This window comes from Bubalus kerabau, chromosome 22, assembly GCF_029407905.1.
Source record: "Bubalus kerabau isolate K-KA32 ecotype Philippines breed swamp buffalo chromosome 22, PCC_UOA_SB_1v2, whole genome shotgun sequence".
Taxonomy (NCBI): Eukaryota; Metazoa; Chordata; class Mammalia; order Artiodactyla; family Bovidae; genus Bubalus; species Bubalus kerabau.
The window spans coordinates 20,353,096-20,373,299 of NC_073645.1; the positions used below are offsets into that span (position 1 = coordinate 20,353,096).

At 47.1% G+C, this 20,204-nt stretch overlaps 1 protein-coding gene across 1 annotated transcript in view; it reads right to left on the bottom strand.

Annotated features, from left to right (window-relative positions):
* Positions 1–20,204, bottom strand: part of TLL2 (tolloid like 2) — a 148,949-nt gene that overhangs the window by 91,450 nt on the left and 37,295 nt on the right. Inside the window, exon 2 of the mRNA XM_055560672.1 lies at positions 11,672–11,782. Within this exon, the coding sequence (XP_055416647.1) occupies positions 11,672–11,782 (111 nt within the window). The remainder of the gene's footprint in view (positions 1–11,671; positions 11,783–20,204) is intronic.

Here is a 20,204-nt window from a genome sequence, read left to right on the forward strand (position 1 = left end):
CCAAGGCTCTGACTTCTTGTCCTCCTTAGTACCCACTTCGCGGAAGAACCAGGGTCCTTGCCTTTTCTTCCCAGCTCCCAGCATGGCACTGGAACCCTCTGTGAGTTTCATTACAGGCCTCTCTGATACTGTCTGCCTGGCTCTCTGGCCTCACACGAACATTCCCGCCTTCTCCATCAGGCCTTGGGTCCCAGGCTGGACGCCCAATACCGACTTCTGCCTGCTGACAGCTGTCGGGCCTTCTCTCCCGGTGTGAGTTCTGCCCACTGGACCTCACCTCCTCTGGGAAGTCGGTAGGGCCCCCAAACCCATGGGGTCTTTTGGTTCCAGGTCCTCCCCCACCTCAGCCTGCCCCATTCCTGCAGTACTGCCAAAGCAGGACCATAATCACGTCCATCATTAAAATTCCATCTCCTTAATGGCGGAAGAAAAAGTGGATACAGCTGTACCCTTGGTGCTGAGCACAGAAGAGGTTCCCAATTAGCAGCTGGTCCTTAAAGGAAGAAGAGAGGGAGTGGAGGGAGAGAGAGGGAAAGGGACTCTTACCAAGAAGACAGCGTTCAGCAGAGCTGTGGGCAGACACAAGGGGAGTGTAAGACATGCCTAAGTCACAGTGCAGCTATAAAGATCAAGTTCTAGACTGTGGGAGCCAAGGCAAATTCTCTCTGGAAGGGGAGGGGTGAATAGAGCCATCAGCGAGGGGTGGGCTCAGATCTGCAAAGAAAAGAGCTCAGAGGAGCTCTGGAGGAGTGGGAAGAAAGGCTGGCACTTTGTCTCTGGCTTGGAAAAGACCCAAGGACCACTCCTAGGGTTCTGTACGAAGGTATCAGTAAAGGTAAGCTACTGACCATGTGGCCAAAGGATACCCTCTTCAGATACTCTTGCAAGGTGATCTGGGCTTGCTCAGCCGGAGAGCACCACCCCTGAGCATGTACCTTTCTTCATTGCTGGATCCCATGCCAGGCACCCACATTCATACGAACAGTCCTAACCCCAAGTGGCCTTCGGGAGCAGAGGAGCAAGGAGGCCACCATGCAATCCTGAGGCTCCATCTTCAACTCACAAGCGTTTGTCTGCTACTGTCCCTGTGCCCAGGCTGATGCTGGAACTAAAGAGAGAGCACCAAAACCAAACAAAGAGAAGTCACAGCTGTTGACAGTTTGGTGGGCAAAGCAAGGCACACACTGAACATGAACACAGCAACCTGAGATGACAGGGGGCAGGATGAAGAGCAGCTCCATAAGTGCCTAGAACTCGCCCTTGTCTTCTATCTTCACCTCTCAAAGGTAGTGGTGGGGAAACCAAGCCTTCACAGCTCAAGGTAACAGGGTTAGTGGTGAAGCCAGCAACTATTTCTAGAAGCGATGCAGTGTGGAGGCTAAAAGCAACCTTTGACATTAGACAAAGTCCTAATCTTGGCTCTACCAATAGTTAGTTGTGTGATCAAAGAAAGGTCACACACTTCTCTGAACATTAGCTTACGTATCTGTAGGTTATCAAGAGTACCTGCCACATAGAGCTGTTGTATGAAGATTAAATGAGACCATTTAAGACATTATTTGGAGAAGGAAATAGCAGCCTACTCCAGTATTCTTGCCTGGAAAATCCTGTGGACAGAGGAGCCTGGCAGGTTACAGTCCATGGGGTCACCAAGAGTCGGACGTGACTAAGCGACTAAACAACAAGACAGGTAACATGTGTTCCCCATCCTGAACCACCTGTGGCGGATTCATTTTGATATTTGGCAAAACTAATACAATTATGTAAAGTTTAAAAATAAAATAAAATTAAAAAAAAAAATAAACAACAAGACAATTAGCACACCACAAACACTAGTTATTCGTTTGGCTGTTGCCATCAAAGAAGAACCAACATCTAATCCTTTCTCAGATCTTTGTTTGGCCAACTTTATGACCTAGAGTTTGACTCAGGTGGACTAGAGAAGGCTTTATGTTGGGGATTGATAGAGATTCTCCATGACTGGTGGGATCTAAATCCAAGGATCTGATCAGATGACACTGTTGCAGGCCCAGCTGCAGAAACCCCAGTGGCATGCAGACAGGGTACTGCAAAGGAAACGACTCCCAGCCCTCTAGGGAGTGTGGAGTCTGGGACACAGGTGGGCTGGGAGATGAGAAGGCAGGAGCCAGCATACAGATAGTCATATGGGTATTATTCCTTGAGCGCCTACTATTCCTCAGACTCCAGGCTGAGTGCTTTACCTCCCACACTTTCCCATTCCCCCTACATTTCCAATTTCCAAATAAGGAAGGAATCCCCTAACTCCCACAGTTAATCAGTACAGAGCCAGGGAGGCCCGCCTGACCCCAGCATCCATGCCTTTCTATCCTGCAGCTCTAGGATCCAGTATGTCCACGTGAGAGCATCTCTGATAGAGTGGAAACAGGCAGGAAAGGGGGACCATGGACCTGAGTTTCATAACTTGGAATTCACAGAGTAAACTTCTTAAAACTGCAAGCAAAACTGTGTATGTACCTTTTTCTCAAAGAAGTGCTGAAAATACTCATCTGACTCTCAGAGGGATTTGTGAAGCATAAAATATCAAGTCCAATATAAGGAGAGAAAAAGAAGTCCCTAAGACCTTATTCTCAAGCTCTGGAGGAGACAGTGGAAAGGATGAGTAAGATTGCTCCCGACAGCTTCTTGTTCCTCTAAGCCAGTGGCCCCAGCAAGAGCGACCACCAGATCTTACCCAGATGATGTTTTCTGATGTGACAGAAGACAGTTTTGAACCCAACCGTCTCCATCTCAGCAAGCCTAACCTGCCATTCATCCATAAGCTCAGGACACCATCCCTTCTACCACTGCCCCCGTTTCTTTCCTGGACGCTGGTCAGTTAGTAGCATGCCCACCACCAGTAAAGATTCATGAAAAGCTGAAGCCACGTCTACCCAGCATGGGAAATGTCTCCATGGGAGGACAGTCAGAAAAACCGCAGCCTGTTGATGGGACTGCTCAAAGCAACCCCCACTCACAAGTTCTCTCAAGGGCCTCACGGCTAAAAATGTGTCCAGGAACAGAGACATGTTGGGTCCCTTGGAAGGCAGGGCCCAGGAACCCGTGTGGTATGTGTGGGTCTCTCCTGGGTACGCTTTAGCCTTTTGTGCCTAAATTTAGCCCCTCAAGGCTCAATGGCCTCTGCTTCCTCTCTTTTCTCCAGCTTGAAGCACCAGAGCTCAAATACAGAGTTCAAACTGGCTTGAAGGAAGTCAGGATGTGGTTTCATGAGACCCTCTATTCAGAGGAGACTCTGAGACCAGGTGATGGTAGCACATACTCCTATGAGTCACAGACAAAGTAGGAGAAGGAACTCAAGGAGTCCAAGGCTCTGCGGGGTCCGTCTGTGAGAGATAAGGCCTAAGGAGAGGAGGCAAGTTACCCTAACTTAGGTCTTTGACTCTCTCCAGCTAATTTATTATTTTGAACTCAAATGCCCAAACTGTTGGGCTTATGTGGACATCCTACACAGATGGCAGGAGTTAAGAGTAAGGTTGGTTCTTTAAAAAGAGATGGACATGGCCCAGTGGCTCAAAAATAGACAAGGCAGGAAACGTCAGCTTCCATCAGAGCCAGTAAGTAATTAAAGCCATTTCCCCTTCCAGAGTCTTCATTACAAAGAGCAAGAAATCAGATCCATTACCTGGATGGAGAGAACTGCAAGATGAGATTTCCTCTCCAAGTTTCTAAACATTTGCAAAGATGAGAACGTTCAACTTCACTTCCTGGACGCTTTAGGACAGAAACAAACAAACAGAAAGTCCCAAAAAGTCAAGAGCACAGGCCTTTTCTCCACATCTTGTGTGGTTAGGGGGAGAGATATCCCAGAATTCAGAAATGGGGTGTCAGGCTCTGCACCCCCACATCAGAGAGGATGCAAAAGGATGGGAGAATGTGTGTGTGCCTGCGTGTGTGACTGTGTGTGTGTCCCGCTAAGTACTTCCTTCACTACACAGCTAATCCGATTAGCGGCTTTAGGAAACTCTGCAATGTTAATTCAAGGGCCCCATTCATAGAACAGCTTGGCCCATGCCTGCCCAGAACTCCCATTCTTCTCACTGCACATAAAACGCTCACAGAAGGACGTTCTCTCCCTGAAGAATGCGCTCTCGCCTCCTTACCCCCACACACATCCTAGAGGCTGCTGCCACTTATGGCTGGGGGAATGGGACTGTCTGAAAACGGGCAGAGGGGAAGAACAGTACTCTCTCCGTCTCAAGCACAAAATCAGGTTGATATTAACAGCACTGTCAACCCAGGTGGCCACTGAAGCCAGCATCTGTGCTGAAAGGGTCATAAATCTCCCCAGTCACAGGGCCCTGGGCAAGCCGTTGGTTGTCTGTGGACCTTCTCTTCTTTTTCTGTAGTGTGAGGACTTGGAGCAGAGGGCGTAGCTGGGACAGAAGACCAGAAGGAAGGACATTGGGGGTCTGTAAAGACACGATGCCGCAGTGTTTCGCTGGAGGATGAAGAGAGGGAAGGGAATGAGTGTGTGGATAAAGCATGGAGGACCTGTGGCACCAGGTAAGGAATGTTTCTGATAAGGGATGGGGAGCTATGGAAGGGTTTTAAAAAGCAGTGCATCAGTTTTCTCGGGCTGCCATGACAAGTTACCACAGAGTCAGCGGCTTACAAACAGGTATCTATTCTTTCCCAGTTCCAAAGGACAGCAGTCTAAAATCAAGGGGTCGGCAGGGCTATGCTCCCTCTGCTCTAGGCTCTAGGGGAGAATCCTTCCTTGCCTCGTCCTAGCTCGTGGTGATTAAGTGATTAAGCGAAAGTCGCTCAGTCGTGTCCGACTCTTTGTGACCCCATGGATTACACACAGTCCATGGAATTCTCCAGCCCAGAATACTGGAGTGGGTAGCCTTTCCCTTTTCCAGGGGATCTTCCCAACCCAGGGATCAAACCCGGGTCTCCCACATTGCAGGCGGATTCTTTACCAGCTGAGCCACCAGGGAAGCCCAAGAATTCTGAAGTGGGTAGCCTATCCCTTCTCCAGTGGATTTTCCCAATCCAGGAATCGAACCGGGGTCTCCTGCATCGCAGGTGGACTCTTTACCAGTTGAGCTACCTCTCCGCAATCCTTGGTGTCCACTGGCTTGTAGCTACATCGCTCTTCATGTGGTCTTCCTCTCTGTGTCCTTCTGTGTCCTCTCCTCCTCTTATAAAGATTCTAGTCACTGGACTCAGGGCCCCCCAAATCAAGGATGATCTCAAAATGCTTAACTAATTAGATCTGCAAAGACTCTTTTCAAACAAGGTTGTATTCTGGGGTTTGGATAGACATAAATCTAGGGGAACACTATTCAATCCAGCACATTGGTTGCAAGGTCAGGTCCAGGAAGATCACTTGGAAGCAGGATGGGGAAGCAGAAACTGGAGGCAGGGAGACTGGTCTGATCAGAAATAATTACCAATAGCTTAGGATCCTAAATGACCAGCAAGGGAGCTCCCTTCTGGGGACCCAGAGCCCTCAGCAGCTATTTTTGTGGCCAGCCCAGCACACTGAGTGGGCTCTCAAACCCACCTAGGTACAAGGTCTTGGCTCACTTCCTGGTCCAGAAAGACTCCAGCTCCTTTCCCAGGGCTAGCAAAGGCATGGCTATATGCACCCTGTTGGTTTCCATTCCTTCCTTCTGGCAACATGGCAGACAGGTTGGTACCACGGAGGACACAGCCTGGGAGACTGGAAGCCTTGGGTTCTAGTCCTGACACCACAACTGGCTGAATTTGGGACACAGGGCACATCTGGAGAACGAGGCAGACCAGATCATTTCTAGAACAAGGACACTGTTCATTCAGCAACCAGGAAAGCAGCTCCAAGTTCACAGGAGAGACCAGGGAAAGGAGGGATCTGGGGCCACAATGCATCCCATCCCCCTCCAGGGATTTAGCCCTGTTCCCACCCCACCCTCCCAAAAACTCAGGGGTAATTACCCAAACTTGGAAATGAGATAACCGATATCTAAGAATACATCCTTTCACACATTTGGAAGTACAAAGAGCGGATAAAGGTGTGGTTCCTTTTAAATTTTTTTTTTTTAACCAAAGCAAACATTTAAAGATCTATGCATAGTGTTGTTCACAGTAGCAATGTCTCTAATAGAAAACAACAACAAAAAAAATTACAGAAAAGAAGAAAAACAGCCATCATGTCCATCTGTATAGATTAATTCAATAAATGGTGGCAGAGTTGTACATGAAATGTGATCAACCTCAAAATACCGCATTAAAAGATGTCCATGGTATGGTGTTAAAGATGCAGGTTACACAAGAGGGTGTTAAGAGAAATTCCTTTTATGTTTAAAAAATATCTTCACATGACCTGAGAGCAGTAAGGCTGGAAGGGATCCAGCAAATAGATCATGATGGGGACCCCCGGGGCTGGGAGAAAAGGGGATTTTCACTTTATACTTTTTACAGTTTTGAGCTATTGGACTTTTTTTTTTTAACAACCAGTGGTATTAGTTTAATCAGCAAAAACAATTTAAAATATTCCCATTATGAAAATAAAATAACTGTTTTACATAGATGCAAAGTCCTATAGGCCCTCAGAGAAAAGTAATCAAGATAAAAACAACCTTGCATAAAAGCACACCAGAAAAAACTATATATCTCTAGCTTGGGAAGGAGGAAATATCAGGAAGGTTTATGTTTCAAAAGCCTCATGCCTGAGCCCCCAAAGTTCCCTCCTGCACATAACAAATGTCCATCATCCTCTATTTTAACCTTGAACCCACCTAGGTCAGTGTTCTTTCTACAAATACTACTACTAACTACTACTAATGAGGAAGAACAGGAAGGGCTGATATTTATTGAGCATTTCTTATATGCCAGGCACTGTGCTCAGCACTCTGCATGCATTCTTTCCTTTGGTCCTCACACCTTACCTTACACCAAGGTAAGGATTATTACTCTACCCATTTAACAGATGAAGATACTGAGGCCCTGCTCAAGGATTCAAGCCCAGACAGTCTGAGGTCAAAGCTAGTGATGGTGACCAGTGCTTTGACTACACTCCTGAGAGCAATGCCCTGTGGGAGCTTTTCACCCCTAAGGCCCCTGGGAGATGATTCAGGGCCTGCCAGTCTCCATCCTCCTCTTTCTTCTCCTCTCTCCAACCTTCTAGATACAAAAGTGCTGGGCCACCTCTGGGGGATCCAAAGTTGAATCTGTGTGGACTCTGTTCTCTCTCAGCTCACAGGGGAGAGGGAATGAGAAGACAGATACTCAGGTTTTTAGAGCATGAGGCTCACCATGGTAGCCTTAGCAGAGTACCATGAAGGAGTCAGCGACAGGGCTGCTAGGCTTCCCTTCCCTGCACATCCTTGAGGCAACCTCCCAGACAGGAAACTCTCAGGCAGCTGGTCATTCAGTTGGCATGGTGGGTGGCCACAGCCCAGCCTCTCTTTGAGGTCTTTTACTTCCATTTGCAAGCCTGGGTCCCCATGCTGTGCCATGGCAGGTCCCCCAAGGACAGCAGGAGGATTGCTGAGAGGAGCCACCCTGAGCATTCGGGATGATGATGCTGTGCAGTTCTGGAGGGATGAGTGGGGTCCCCAAGCTGGAGAGACCAAGACCCAGAGGTCTCCCTGGGTCCTGCATGGTCACCTCCGCCTGCTTTCCAAATCAACACATACCCACACAGCTGTAAATTGGTGCAACACTTGGGAAATCTGACTGTATCTACTAATAACTTACAAATACTCTGTGACCCAGCAATTCCACTCCTGGGTACATAAACACAAATGAGTGCTTATGTCCACTGAAAGGCAGATACAAGACTGTAGGTAGTAGTTTCAGTTATCATATCCCTAAACTGTCAAATGTCCAAATGGCTTTCAATGGAATAATGAATAAACCGGGGTATTTTCATGCAAGAGAACACAGCACAAGAACCAAAGAGGACAAACCAGAGCTTCACACACAACATGGAGGAAATTCCACAGTCACAAAACTGAGGAGGGGGAGACACAAACAATACACCCTGCACGGGTCCATTCATGTTGGTGAAATGCATCCGTGTGGAGAGAGGTCAGACGAATGGCTGCCGTGGGATGGGTGCTGGCTGGGAGGGGGCATGAGAGGGAGTCTAGGGGCTCTGGAAATATTCACCCCTTGGTCTGGGTGGTGGCCACGTGGACTGGACACAGAAAACTACATCATACTGCATGTCTGAGCTATATGAAGTTCACTCATTTTTTGTTTGCGTTGCATGGCTCATGGGACCTCAGTTCCCTGACCAGGGATTGAACCCAGGCCATAGCAAGGTTCACTAGTTTTAAGTACTAAAATAATATAACAAAAGTGAAGTGAGTGATAGTCGCTCAGTCATGTCCAACTCTTTGCAACCCCATGGACTATACAGTCCGTGGAATTCTCCAGGCCAGAATACTGGAGGGGGTAGCCATTCCCTTCTCCAGGGGATCTTCCCAACCCAGGGATCAAACCCAGGTCTCCCATATTGCAGGCGGATTCTTTACCAGCTGAGCCACAAAGGAAGCCCAGGAATACAGGAGTGGGTTACCTATCCCTTCTCCAGCAGATCTTCCTGACCCAGGAATTGAACCAGGGTCTCCTGCATTGCAGGTGGATTGTTTATGAGCTGAGCTACCAGGGATACCCAATATAGCAAAAAAGAAAATTTTTAAAAATTAATCACACAAAACTTACAATCTGATCAACTTCTCTAGGACACCAGTAAGAATCTTGCGGGGGGTGAGGATGGGGGGCATATATGATAAGCTGGAATGATAGAATTACGTAGAGATGCTTCCTTTGGTTGGAGCTCAATTACGATGTAATTTACACACCATGTAAATAACGGTGTGCGAAATAATTTGGGTTCTGAAATCCCATTTAAAATTCAAATGGACTTTTCAAACCATACAGGAGAGGTCCCTTCAAATCCAAAGAAGTGATAATCATAAAGCCAGACACCAAAAGAAGCTCGTTCCTTCCTTCTCCAGGCCACTGGCGATGAGGACCCCTGACCTCCTGACAACCTTTGCCCTCTTGCCTTGCCCTCAGCCCTACATGCTGTGTGGAGCTTAGCCTAGCTCTTGGAGCTGCTCATATTCCCCATGAGCCATGGCAGTTGCCCCCAGGTCTGCTGAGCATAGTCCTACCGCACCCACCCACCCCTCCCCCACATAAAGAGGGAGCAGACCTTGGACAAGAAGGGAGCTTATCACCAATTCAGTGGAGGTTGCCATCCCATTTCCCACCCCAAGAATGACCCCTCCCTCAGTATGGAATGTCCTTCTCTACTCTTCGATTCCTTCTCCAATCTGGGAATCCCATCCACCTCCCCAGGACCCCCTCCTCTGGGAAGCCTTTCTGACTCCCCAACGCCGGCAATGGCACCTTCTCAGTGCCCCTACTCCCCCTGTGCTTCCTGGGACCTCTACCTCTAACTCTTTATTTGTTTTGCATCTATTTCCTCTGCGAGCTGGTGAACCCTTAAGAGACACCCCAGTCTATACCCTCTCAGGATTTGGCACTAGACCTGGCACAAAATGAACACTCAGTAGAGGTTTCAATTAATAATTGAGTGAGTGAGCGAATGAGTGAATTGGGACCACACGCAGAAATATGAATACAGTGTATTCTCCTTCCCTCCCAAATGAATACAGATCCCAGGGCCTTTTGTTCCAGGAGATGCTGAAATGGAGAATTGGTAAATTAGTTCTAGTGGAATCTTAGAGCTGTGCAAGGCACTCAGGGGTGGGGGGGCTTTGGGGATGTTCTTGGATGCCACCAACTTCATCAGCAGAGGGGAAGGGGTGGCCCTGACAACCCCTCTTCCACTGTTACCACCAGCGAGCAGCATGGTAAGGCTACCCAAGCATCCAGTCAGGAACCCAGCAACCTCAGGGCTGCAGATGGGATGTTGAGAGCAGTGGTAGAGGAGACTCCATCAAGCTCCCCGAGCCACAGATGAGCAAATTACATTTCCATTCAGAAACATTAGGCAGGACCCCTGAAGCCCACAGAGGAAAGCCCCAGCTCTTTGGGGCCATAGACATCAGGTACCATGGGAGTTGCCTCCACTCTGGGCACATTCCCACCCACCCTGTCAACAGGCACCTCGATCATCTACCCCAACTTCTCCAGGTGCCTCTATCTTCAATAGCTCCCCAAAGAGCCACACTCCAGTGATGTACACCTTCCTCTGTTCCTTAAGGCAGCCCCTTTCATACTCCCTGTCTCTGCACACAGTCTCTCCTCTGGCTGAAATGTCTCTTGATTCTTCACCTAAGGAACTCCTATTCATCCTTTAAGACACAAGACCATTCCCATGATGACTTTCTTGACCCCACTGCTCTTGATTCGTTGTAACCCTTGCCCTGAGGAATGACAGTTTATCTATCTACGCTTCAGTTTCATTCCGCTGGACTGGGTGCCTTCGTGATTCCATCTGTCATTGCCTGAGAACATGCCACGTGCCAGGCACCAGATTAGCCCATTCCTGCCAACCCCTACTGACTGGTGTGCTGGTTTCATCCTCATTTTAGAGACAGGAAGACTGAACTCTGAGATGTTAGTGAGCTCGTCCAGGTCTAAGCTCTGTCTGCCTGGCGTGAAAGCTCTCCTTGAAGGCGGAGGCCACACGCTATTCCTCTTTCTCTTACCAGCACCGCCTTAGACCCATGAGAGGTGCTAAAAAGGGAAGTATCCAGTATTATAATACAGTCGAGTGTCATCAATCACGCAAGACGAATGCTCTGGAGATCTGCTGTATCACATTGAGCTTGTAGTTTCCAGTATTGTGTTGTACATTTAACATTTTGTTAAGACAACAGATCTCACGTTAAGTGTTCTTACCACAATTTTTTAAAGCCTCAAAAGAAAGGAAGGGAGGGAGGGTAGAGGGGTCACAGGAAGGAGGGAAAGTGTAGCATCTGGCACAAGGGAGCTTTGGTCACTGTCAGCCACACAGCCTATCATCTTCCACAATGCAGCACCCTGGGCTTCTTTCTGAAACTGGAGATTCCACAGAGGGGAGGCATCTGAGTACAGTGGGCAGGGAGGTGAGGAGAACTCAGGAAACCAGTCTCATTACTGCTTACCCCAAGGTGAAGGCACAGAAGGAGGGTGGGAGAGGTGTTTTCAAAGCATTATACGCCTTGTCAGTGTTTCCTGGCCCGGGGGGGGATTTCCACCTGGTTTGTAGGCCAAGCAAGTACACAATACCCCTGTTCCCTCACCATCTCCCCCCACAAGCATCTTCCCACCACTAATCAGCATCAGCATCACCACCACATGCCCTCAGTTGGAGCCTCTCCAGGAATTCTCTCCATTTGGGAAGTGCTAGACCTTGAGGCCAGAGTCCTGAGAACCTGTGTTGAGTTGAAGTCTCTGAGCTCAGGGTTGAACCTTTGGATAAAGAGGCAAATGGAGGTTTTCTTAGAAGGACAGGTAAACTTCACCTTCCCAGCCTGAGATGGAGAAGATGTGGTGCCTCTGGTTTTCCATTGACAGGTGGGTTCTGGACCAATAGGCCAAATACCAATGATATGTGGTCCACATCTACCCATGCCCGAGTCCCCACCCTTTCCTCCAGGGCAGGGGTGGAGGGGACACCTACCCATGTCCGAGCACCCAGCCCTTCCCTCCGGGGCAGGGGTGGAGGGGACACGGTACTTACCTGTGCTGTGTCCCATGTCCTCCACTGACTGCTTGACCCAGTCATGGGCTTTGTCGATGTGAAATAACTTCAGGTCCTCTTCATCTAAGGCAATGTCTCCCCAAAAGACAGCTGGGAAGGAAAAATAGAAGTGTATCAATTTAAGCTGGAGATCAAAGAATGAATTTACTAGTGGCCCAGAGGGTATTGGAAGCTAAGTAGCAAACTCTAGAAAAGATAGTCCATCCAATCAAATTTCTCCCTGAGCCTAAGAGACAGGACTGGTAGAGAGAGAACAACAGATAATAAATCTGTGCATCAAAGCCACAGGGCTGGGGCCAACTGAACTGAAGATTAAAGGCCTAGGTCAGGAAAATGCAAAACCAGAGTGAAATATTGTCTCACGTCTGTTAGAATGGCTGTTATCAAAAACACTAGAAAAGGAAGTGTTGGCAAAGATGTGGAGAAAAAGAAACCTTTGTGGTCCCTGGTGGTCCAGTGGCTAAGACTCTGAGCTCCCAGTACAGGGGTCCTGAGTTTGATCCCTGGTCAGGGAACTAGATCCCACATGCTACAACTAAGACCCAGCACAGCCAAATAAATAAATATTAAAAAAAAAAAAAAAAAAAAAACCGAAACCTTTGTGCACTGTTGGTGGGAATGTAAATTGGTACAGCTCTTATGGAAAACAAGCTTTCCTGGTGGCTCAGTGATAAAGAACCCGCCTTCCAATGCTGAGGACACAGGTTCAATCCCTGGGTCAGGAAGATTCTCTGGGGAAAGAAATGCCATCCCACTCCAGTATGCTTGCCTGGGAAATCCCACTGAAAACGGAGCCTGGCAGGCTACAGTCTATGGGGTTGCAAAAGAATCAGACATGACTTAGTGACTAAACAACAAAAACTATGGAAAACAATATGGCAGTTTCCCCCCAAAATGAAAAATAGAACTACTATGTGACCTAGCAGTTCCACTTCTGAGTACTTATCTAAAGAAAATGAAAACACTGATTTGAAACAATATCTGTATCTCCACATTCATTGCAGCATTTTTTACAATAGCCAAGATACGGAAACAATGTAAGTGTCAGCCATGAAAAAAGAACAAAATCTTGCCAGCTGCAACAACATGGATGGGTGTGGAGGGCATTAGGCTAAGTGAAATAAGTCAGACAGAGGAAGACAAACATCACATGATCTCTTTTACATGCAGAATATATATATTCCACATGAAAGCTTATATGTATATATATACAAACATGGTTGCCAGAGGCAGGGAGTGGGGTAGGTGTGGGAGAAATAGGTAAATTATTTTTATTGTTTTTATTTTGTTGTTGTTTAAATAAGTTGAATTTTAAAAAAAGAGAATCGAGCAATTCATAGTGGGAATGAAAAGGAATGGAGAGAATCTGGAAAATCAGGAACTTGGGGAGTTGGAAGAGCCAACCTATTCTTATCACTAAACAGTAAAAGAAAAACTGAGAAGGCCTTTGAGTAACAAAGACTGATTAAAACTCAGGCTCATGGTGTAGAGAATTGGGAACCCTCAGTCAATGCCAGCAGGGATATAAAATGGTATACTCCCTATGGAATGTGTTTGGCATTTTACTACAAAGTTAAATTTATCACAAGCAATTTCACTCCTAGAGATCTCCACAAAGGAAATGAAAATATAGGTCCACATAAAGACATGTACTCAAATGTCAACAGCAGCCTTATTAATGTGCTATGCTGTGCTTAGTCGCTCAGTTGTGCCCAACTCTTTGCAACCTCATAGACTGCAGCCCGCCAGGCTCTAGGAGCCTTATTAATAATTGCCCCAAACTTGAACACAACCTAAATGTCTATCAACTGTTGAATGGATAAACAAAATGTGGTCTATATATATGATGGAAAACTATCTAGCAATTAAAAAGAACAAACTTAAAAAAAAAAAGAAGTCTGACACAGGCTACAATACATGATTCTAAAAAACATCATACTAAGTGAAAGAAACTAGATGCAGAAGACTACATCTTATACAATTCCATTTATATGAAGCATCTAGAAAGACAAGTTTATAGAGCTAGGAAGAATAGTGATTGCTTATGGCTGGGGGTGTGGATGAGATCAGACTATAAGTTGCCATGAAGGAATTTTTCCAGGTAGTAGAAATGTTCTAAAATTGGACTGTGGTGATGGTTTGCACAACTACCAATTTGCTTAACTCTTTGAAATTTACACTTCTTTTCACCTTGTTGAAAAGTGTAACAAAGTTGGCTCAGCCAAAGATGGTTTCCAGCTGAGGGTCCTGCGCCCCTCCCACCTTTCTGAATATTTAGCACAGGTCCACAATACAGGGCCATCTTTTCCTCCAAGGAAAAACATCCTTGCCAATGATGCCTTCACAGTGTGGTCAGGAGCACCCCTCACATTCTGAGAGCAGACAGAGAAGCAAGAGGGCAGAAGGCAAGGGAGGATATAACAGGACCTGGGAAGACTTCAACAAGCCAAGGAAGTAGCACAATGATGTCCAAGCTTTTGTGCCCACACAAAATATCCCCAAAATAATTTTTCAAATATTTTATTTATTTATTATTTTTTGACTGTGCTAGGTCTTAGTTGGGGCATGTGGGATCTAATTCCCTGATCAGATCAGATCAGATCAGTCGCTCAGTCGTGTCCGACTCTTTGCGACCCCATGAATCACAGGCCCCTTGCCTTGGGAGCATGTAGTCTTAGCCAGTGGACCAGAGGGAAGTCCCCAAAATAATTTTTAAAAGCCACATATCCTTATGTATATTGTGAGCCCTAACATTTAAGATTTCCCCCCATGAGTTTAAATGCATTTTTAATTTTGTTCACAAGAAGTAAAAAAAAAAATAGTGAACATTTTATACGATGAAGATTGACTATAATTATAATAAATGTTTCAGAACGTGATTTGGTAAAATAGATTTAACCATCTTATTGAATAGCACATGCTACATCAGAAGGAAAACAAGGAAATATTCATCTTGGGTTTTATCGACTATCTTGAAATAATGTAAGTTCAGAAACCATTTCAGTTATACTTAAAAGAATCACTGTCATTAACTCTTATTTCAGTTGTTTTGAATTCAAAACATTCCACTAAGCCACCATGCATCCCCCTAGACAGAGACTCATACAGATAGGAAAAGACAGGAGAATGCCAGGTCTAAAGTGCCTTGTTTTTAGTTGTGTTCACCTCTTTGCAACCCATGGATGGTAGCCTGCCAGGCTCCTCTGTCCATGGGACTCTCCAGGCAAGAATACTGGAGTGGGCTGCCATTTCCTTTTCCAAGATACCTTGACTCATCATCAGAGAAGGCTGCTCTGTGACCAGTCATTTCTCATTTTCCCTTTAGTGCTCAGAGGCTTTTGTACTCCAGGATGAGTGACGAGTGATGCTTTCTTCGGTAAAGCTGGGGAGGGACCACCATGACCAGGGCATCCTCCAGCAGTTTTAATACAGAATCTTGTGTGGAAGCCTTAGAATCTGGATATTCATTGCCTTAAATTCTCTGCACAGTGCAGCCCTTGCTAAGTCTCTGGTACCCCTGCACACACCAGTTTGCAAACCAGAGAGTAACAGAGGTCAGGGCAAGGGAGCTTCCTAAGTCAGAGGGCTGCCGAGAAACTCCTCCTGGGCTTCCTCAGCCAGCCTTGGTTTCCAGCCCTTCAATGCCCAGCACTCAGGAGTCCTCCTGCTTCAAAGGGAAGGAGTCCCAGGCTGCTTCCCACATAAGGAATTCTTCCTGAAATCACTTCCAGCCTGCATGTGTTGTATTGTTCACCTGGGGAGGTAGGTTGATTAAAAACATTAATTTTAAGCCAGAGGAGTCCTGGGTTCAAATCCTGTTATGGCCATTTGATAGCTGTGTGACCTTCAACATATCATTTGACCTTGCTGAGCCTCGGTTTCCTCGTCTTGAAATAGAATTACCTACCTTGCAGAGTTGGCAAGAACTAAATGAAGTAAGTGTGTTAAACACTCAGTACGACAGGTCCTGGCCCTCAGGGAGCATTCAGTGAAGAGTCGTGTCACTGTAATTTTCACTGGGTTCCCTTTCTCCTACTCTGTTCTGTCTTCATCCAGAAGCTCCTGCCCTGTGAAGCTCACTCAGCTCCCAACAGCCATATCTCTGCCTGAAAGTATTCCTCCCACTCCTGAAACATGCCAGCCTTTCTCTGTGTTCCTTTAGGAAAAACAGTCCCAACCAGACCACATCAACCAGACCACAGGAGCTAAATTGTGTCTGTGCATCTACCTAACAAATATTTACTGAGCCCACAAATGCAAGGGTGGGGGTAGAGGAAGTGAAGCTGGGGGTGTGGGGTGGAATAGTGTATTCTATAATGCTTTAAATTAATATTGGATAGTCCATATGCAGTAATTCTTGACCTTTCTCATTCCCATTTTATAGATGAAGAAACTGAAATTCCGAGAAGAGAATGACTTGTTTGGGGTCACACAGCCAGTGAGTGGCAGAGCCAGAACAACCAAACCCGGGCTTTTTTCAATTCCCACGTTTCCTTCCTCAGCTTCCCGTTCTACCAGATTCCAAGTGCCTTGAGGACAGGCTCCAGCTGTACACATATTTCATATAGCAAATCTCATTTTATACTAAGGAAAGTCATCATATAGATGCTCTGGCTCAGAGTGTGAGTACTGAAAGAGACGAACTGTCCAAGTTGTGCCTGCATAACCGTGAACAAATAACCTCTCTGAATCTCAGTTTCCTCATCTTTCACATGAGAATAAATAATTATAATAGCTTCCCCACAAGGTTGTTGTGAGCATCAAGTCAGATACTGTGAGTAAAGTTGGCATCAGGCACCATTGGGTAAATATAAGATGCTCAGCTGAGCTGCACCTTCCAGACATGAAGATCCTCAGCAATGGCTCCCATTAATGGTGACAGACAGTGAGATAAAGAGAGGCTGTAACAGGTATGACCTCTCCCATGCCCACAAGGGGGGTCATTGACTTATCACTAGCACCCAGCCCAAGGCAGCCCTTACCCACAGCCCCACAGAAGGGGCTGGCCCAGCCTGCCCCTGGGAGCACACACTGGGAAGACCACAGGGTCTGCCACTGGACTGTCCATCTCAGGACCCAGAGAGCCCCCTCTCACACCAGCCTAGCCTCCTCTCCTGTGGTCCTGGAGGGTCCCTGACATCACATCTGATCTCACACACTGCCCTTCTGTCTAACGGATGCTGTCTCGGAATCCTAAAGGCAGCTCTTTTGTCCCTCAAGGAGATCAAACCAGTCCTTCCTAAGGGAAATCAGTCCTGAATATTCATTGGAAGGACTGATGCTGAAGCTGAAACTCCAATACTTTGGCCACCTGATGTGAAGAACTGACTCCTTAGAAAAGACCTGATGCTGGGAAGGATTTAAGGCAGGAGGAGAAGGGGACAACAGAGGATGAGATAGTTGGATGGCATCACCGATTTGATGGTCTTGAGTTTGAGTAAGCTCCAGGAGTTGATGATGGACAGGGAAGCCTGGCATGCTGCAGTCCATGGGGTCGCAAAGAGTCGGACACGACTGAGCGACTGTAACCTGTCCCTCAAAGACACAGGCCGAGAAGGCTGCTGCCTGTCACCTAGATGCCTCTTCTAGAATGATTCACCAGCACTGCACTGGGCTCTAGAAGCTCCCCAACATGAGGCTTCAGACCAGCGTAACTGGTACCCCAGAACAGAGGTCCAGAATCAGGTTGTCATCTCCAGTCCTACTCTGATCCCATTCCATAGACATGAGCATGATGTGGAGAGAGGCTGAGTGATTTGTTCAAGGTCCCTGAACAAGGCATTTCGCAGAGCCAAGGCTCCAGTCCAGGACAATTCTCATTATGCTGTCATCTGAACTAGTACAGTAGAATCTGTCCACATGCATCTGGGAGCCAAGAGTGAAAATCCCAATGCCAAAGGGGGAAGACATGGGCTTTGGATATTCAAAATAAGCCTGAGGCAACAGTGGGGAGCCATCACCCCAGACTCCAATAACAACATGCATGCTCTTCTGCACCTAGTTCCTTCAACGATCTCAACCACTGCCCCACAGGAGAACTTAAGAATGCTCAGGAGTCAGCTTGGAGGCAGGTGCTGGCACTCTGGGATTCCCCAGAGGTCACAACTTCATGTCAACACAGTATCTACTGTGGGTTTATGGCTCCTCCTCCAGCAGAAAGGCACGATAAAGAGCAGACTGAGGAAGGAAGGCAGGATGTACACATTTACTGAGCCAAGCACACAGGATGGGCTCTGCTTGCAAGAGAAGGATGCCACCAGAGCCTCCTGCCAGGCTCCCATCCTCAGAGAAGATGCCTCCCATCCATCTGACTGCAGGGACTTTGAGGGCTGCATCCATGGAGTTACAGAGGGAGTCCATTTCTGAAATAGCCTGTCCTCTCAACTAGACAAAGCCTTTGTCTCCTATTTTTTTTCCAAGACAACTTGTGGATCTCTCTTGAAGAGACTGGAGAGTCCTCTTGTTCCAGAAGAGTCACAGGATGTTCTACCACACCTGAGCTGCTCTGAGTCCTAGGGCCAGGCCATTCTACTAGAAATTCTCCTCTACAGTCTCATAATGTTCAGTCGCTCAGTCATGTCCAACTCTTTGTGACCCTATGGAGTAGCTCTCCAGGCTCCTCTGTCCATGGGATTTCCCAGGCAAGAATACTGGAGTGGGTTGCCATTTCCCTCTCCAGGGGATCTTCCTGATCCAGGGATTGAACCCTCATCTTCTGCATTGGCAGGCAGATTCTTTACCATCTGAGCCACCAGGGGTCTCATCACAACAGAATTTAATTAACTTCTATCTTCGAAGTTTCATGAAGGCAAAGACTGTCTGCCTGTCCTGTAGGTCCATCTTCAGCACAGAGAGCAGGAAACATCTGTTGAATGAAAGCCTTGAGGAACTTCAGAAGACTGTCTTCTAGCCTGAGTCTCTACACTCGAAGATGAAATCTGAGACCCAGAAAGAGCTTCTCGAGCCTCCTTTAAGGGTTTTTTAATATGTGAAATAGAAAGAAGTGCACATTCTTCTATAGGGATGGTCACTATGTCTCTATCCAACAGACTAAGGCATATCAGAAAATGAGGACAGGCCATTAGCTCTTAACCCCATAGGAGATAGTCACCAAGCCACTCTCAAGATGAGCAAAAAGTATTATGCATAAAACTCAGGTTGAATAACTACCCACCATAAAACCAGGACCCAAGGTACCACTAGAAGCTCTGTTAATGCGGGCAAAGATTTTTGTCTACTTTTTTTGCTACAAATATCCCTAGTGCCCAGAACAATGTCTGACATCGAGAATATGCTCACAAAATATTTATTGATAAATTAATGAAAGGAAAGTGTGTTCCAAATTCTATTTATGTAAGTTCAATGCCCAAAGCCAGGCTAAATTATTCCTCAACCACCTGCCTGGGAAGTAACCAGGTCTCCTTCCTTTTGAAATGACAGGCATATCTGAAAACATTAAATTTTCAATAGATAGTGAGTCTTGTTTCCTGCATCTATCCTGCCATTGTGGCCCCAGGGAGGGAAGAAGGTGAAGGCTACTTCAGGGAAGGAGTTGGATATGACCTGGGGAGTCCCCATCAGCAGAAGGGTGAGTAGGAAGAAGCCTTCCACATCAGAGGATATGAATGGGCCATGTGGTGTGAGGGAGCCTGTGCACACAAGGCTCTTAGGAAGTTCCCCAAGGTATAGCCCAGTGTGGCTGCAAGTCTAGAAGCCGCCCACCCACCACACACAGGGGCAATGGGACAATGGGAGCGGAGGGCAATGTCCAGAGACCTGGGCCAAGGGTGCTTCCAAATCTGGTCCCAGCACCTGGTGTCTGGGACTCTGGGTGCTCCCACATGTCTAGGGAGGATGCAAGGGTGTCAAGAGGGCCAGCGGAACAGCAGAGGCCTGAGGTCAACATGACAGGCCATAGAGGATGACTGACAGCCAAAGCCAAAGGATCAAGAGTATAGCCTTCACCAGCGAGATCAGCATGTCAGGCTGAAATGCTAGAGCTAAGCAGATACCCCTCAGTATTTTATATTATTTTAATTAATTTAAATTGCCACATGTGGCTAATTGCTGCTGCTTCTGCTAAGTCACTTCAGTCGTGTCCAACTCTGTGCGACCCCATAGACGGCAGCCCACCAGGCTCCTCTGTCCCTGGGATTCTCCAGGCAAGAACACTGGAGTGGGTTGCCATTTCCTTCTCCAATGCAGGAAAGTGAAAAGTGAAAGTGAAGTCGCTCAGTCAAGTCCGACTCTTAGCGACCCCATGGACTGCAGCCTATCAAGCTCCTCCATCCATGGGATTTTCCAGGCAAGAGCACTGGAGTGGGGTGCCATTGTACGTATACAATATGTGCATGCCTACATGCATGTTCAGTTGCTCCAGTTGTGTCTGACTCTTTGCGACCCTATGGACTGTAGCCCACCAGGTTTCTCTGTCCATGGAATTCTCTAGGCAAGCATACTGGAGTGGGTTGCCATGCCCTCTTTCAGGGGATCTTCCCAACCCAGAGATTGA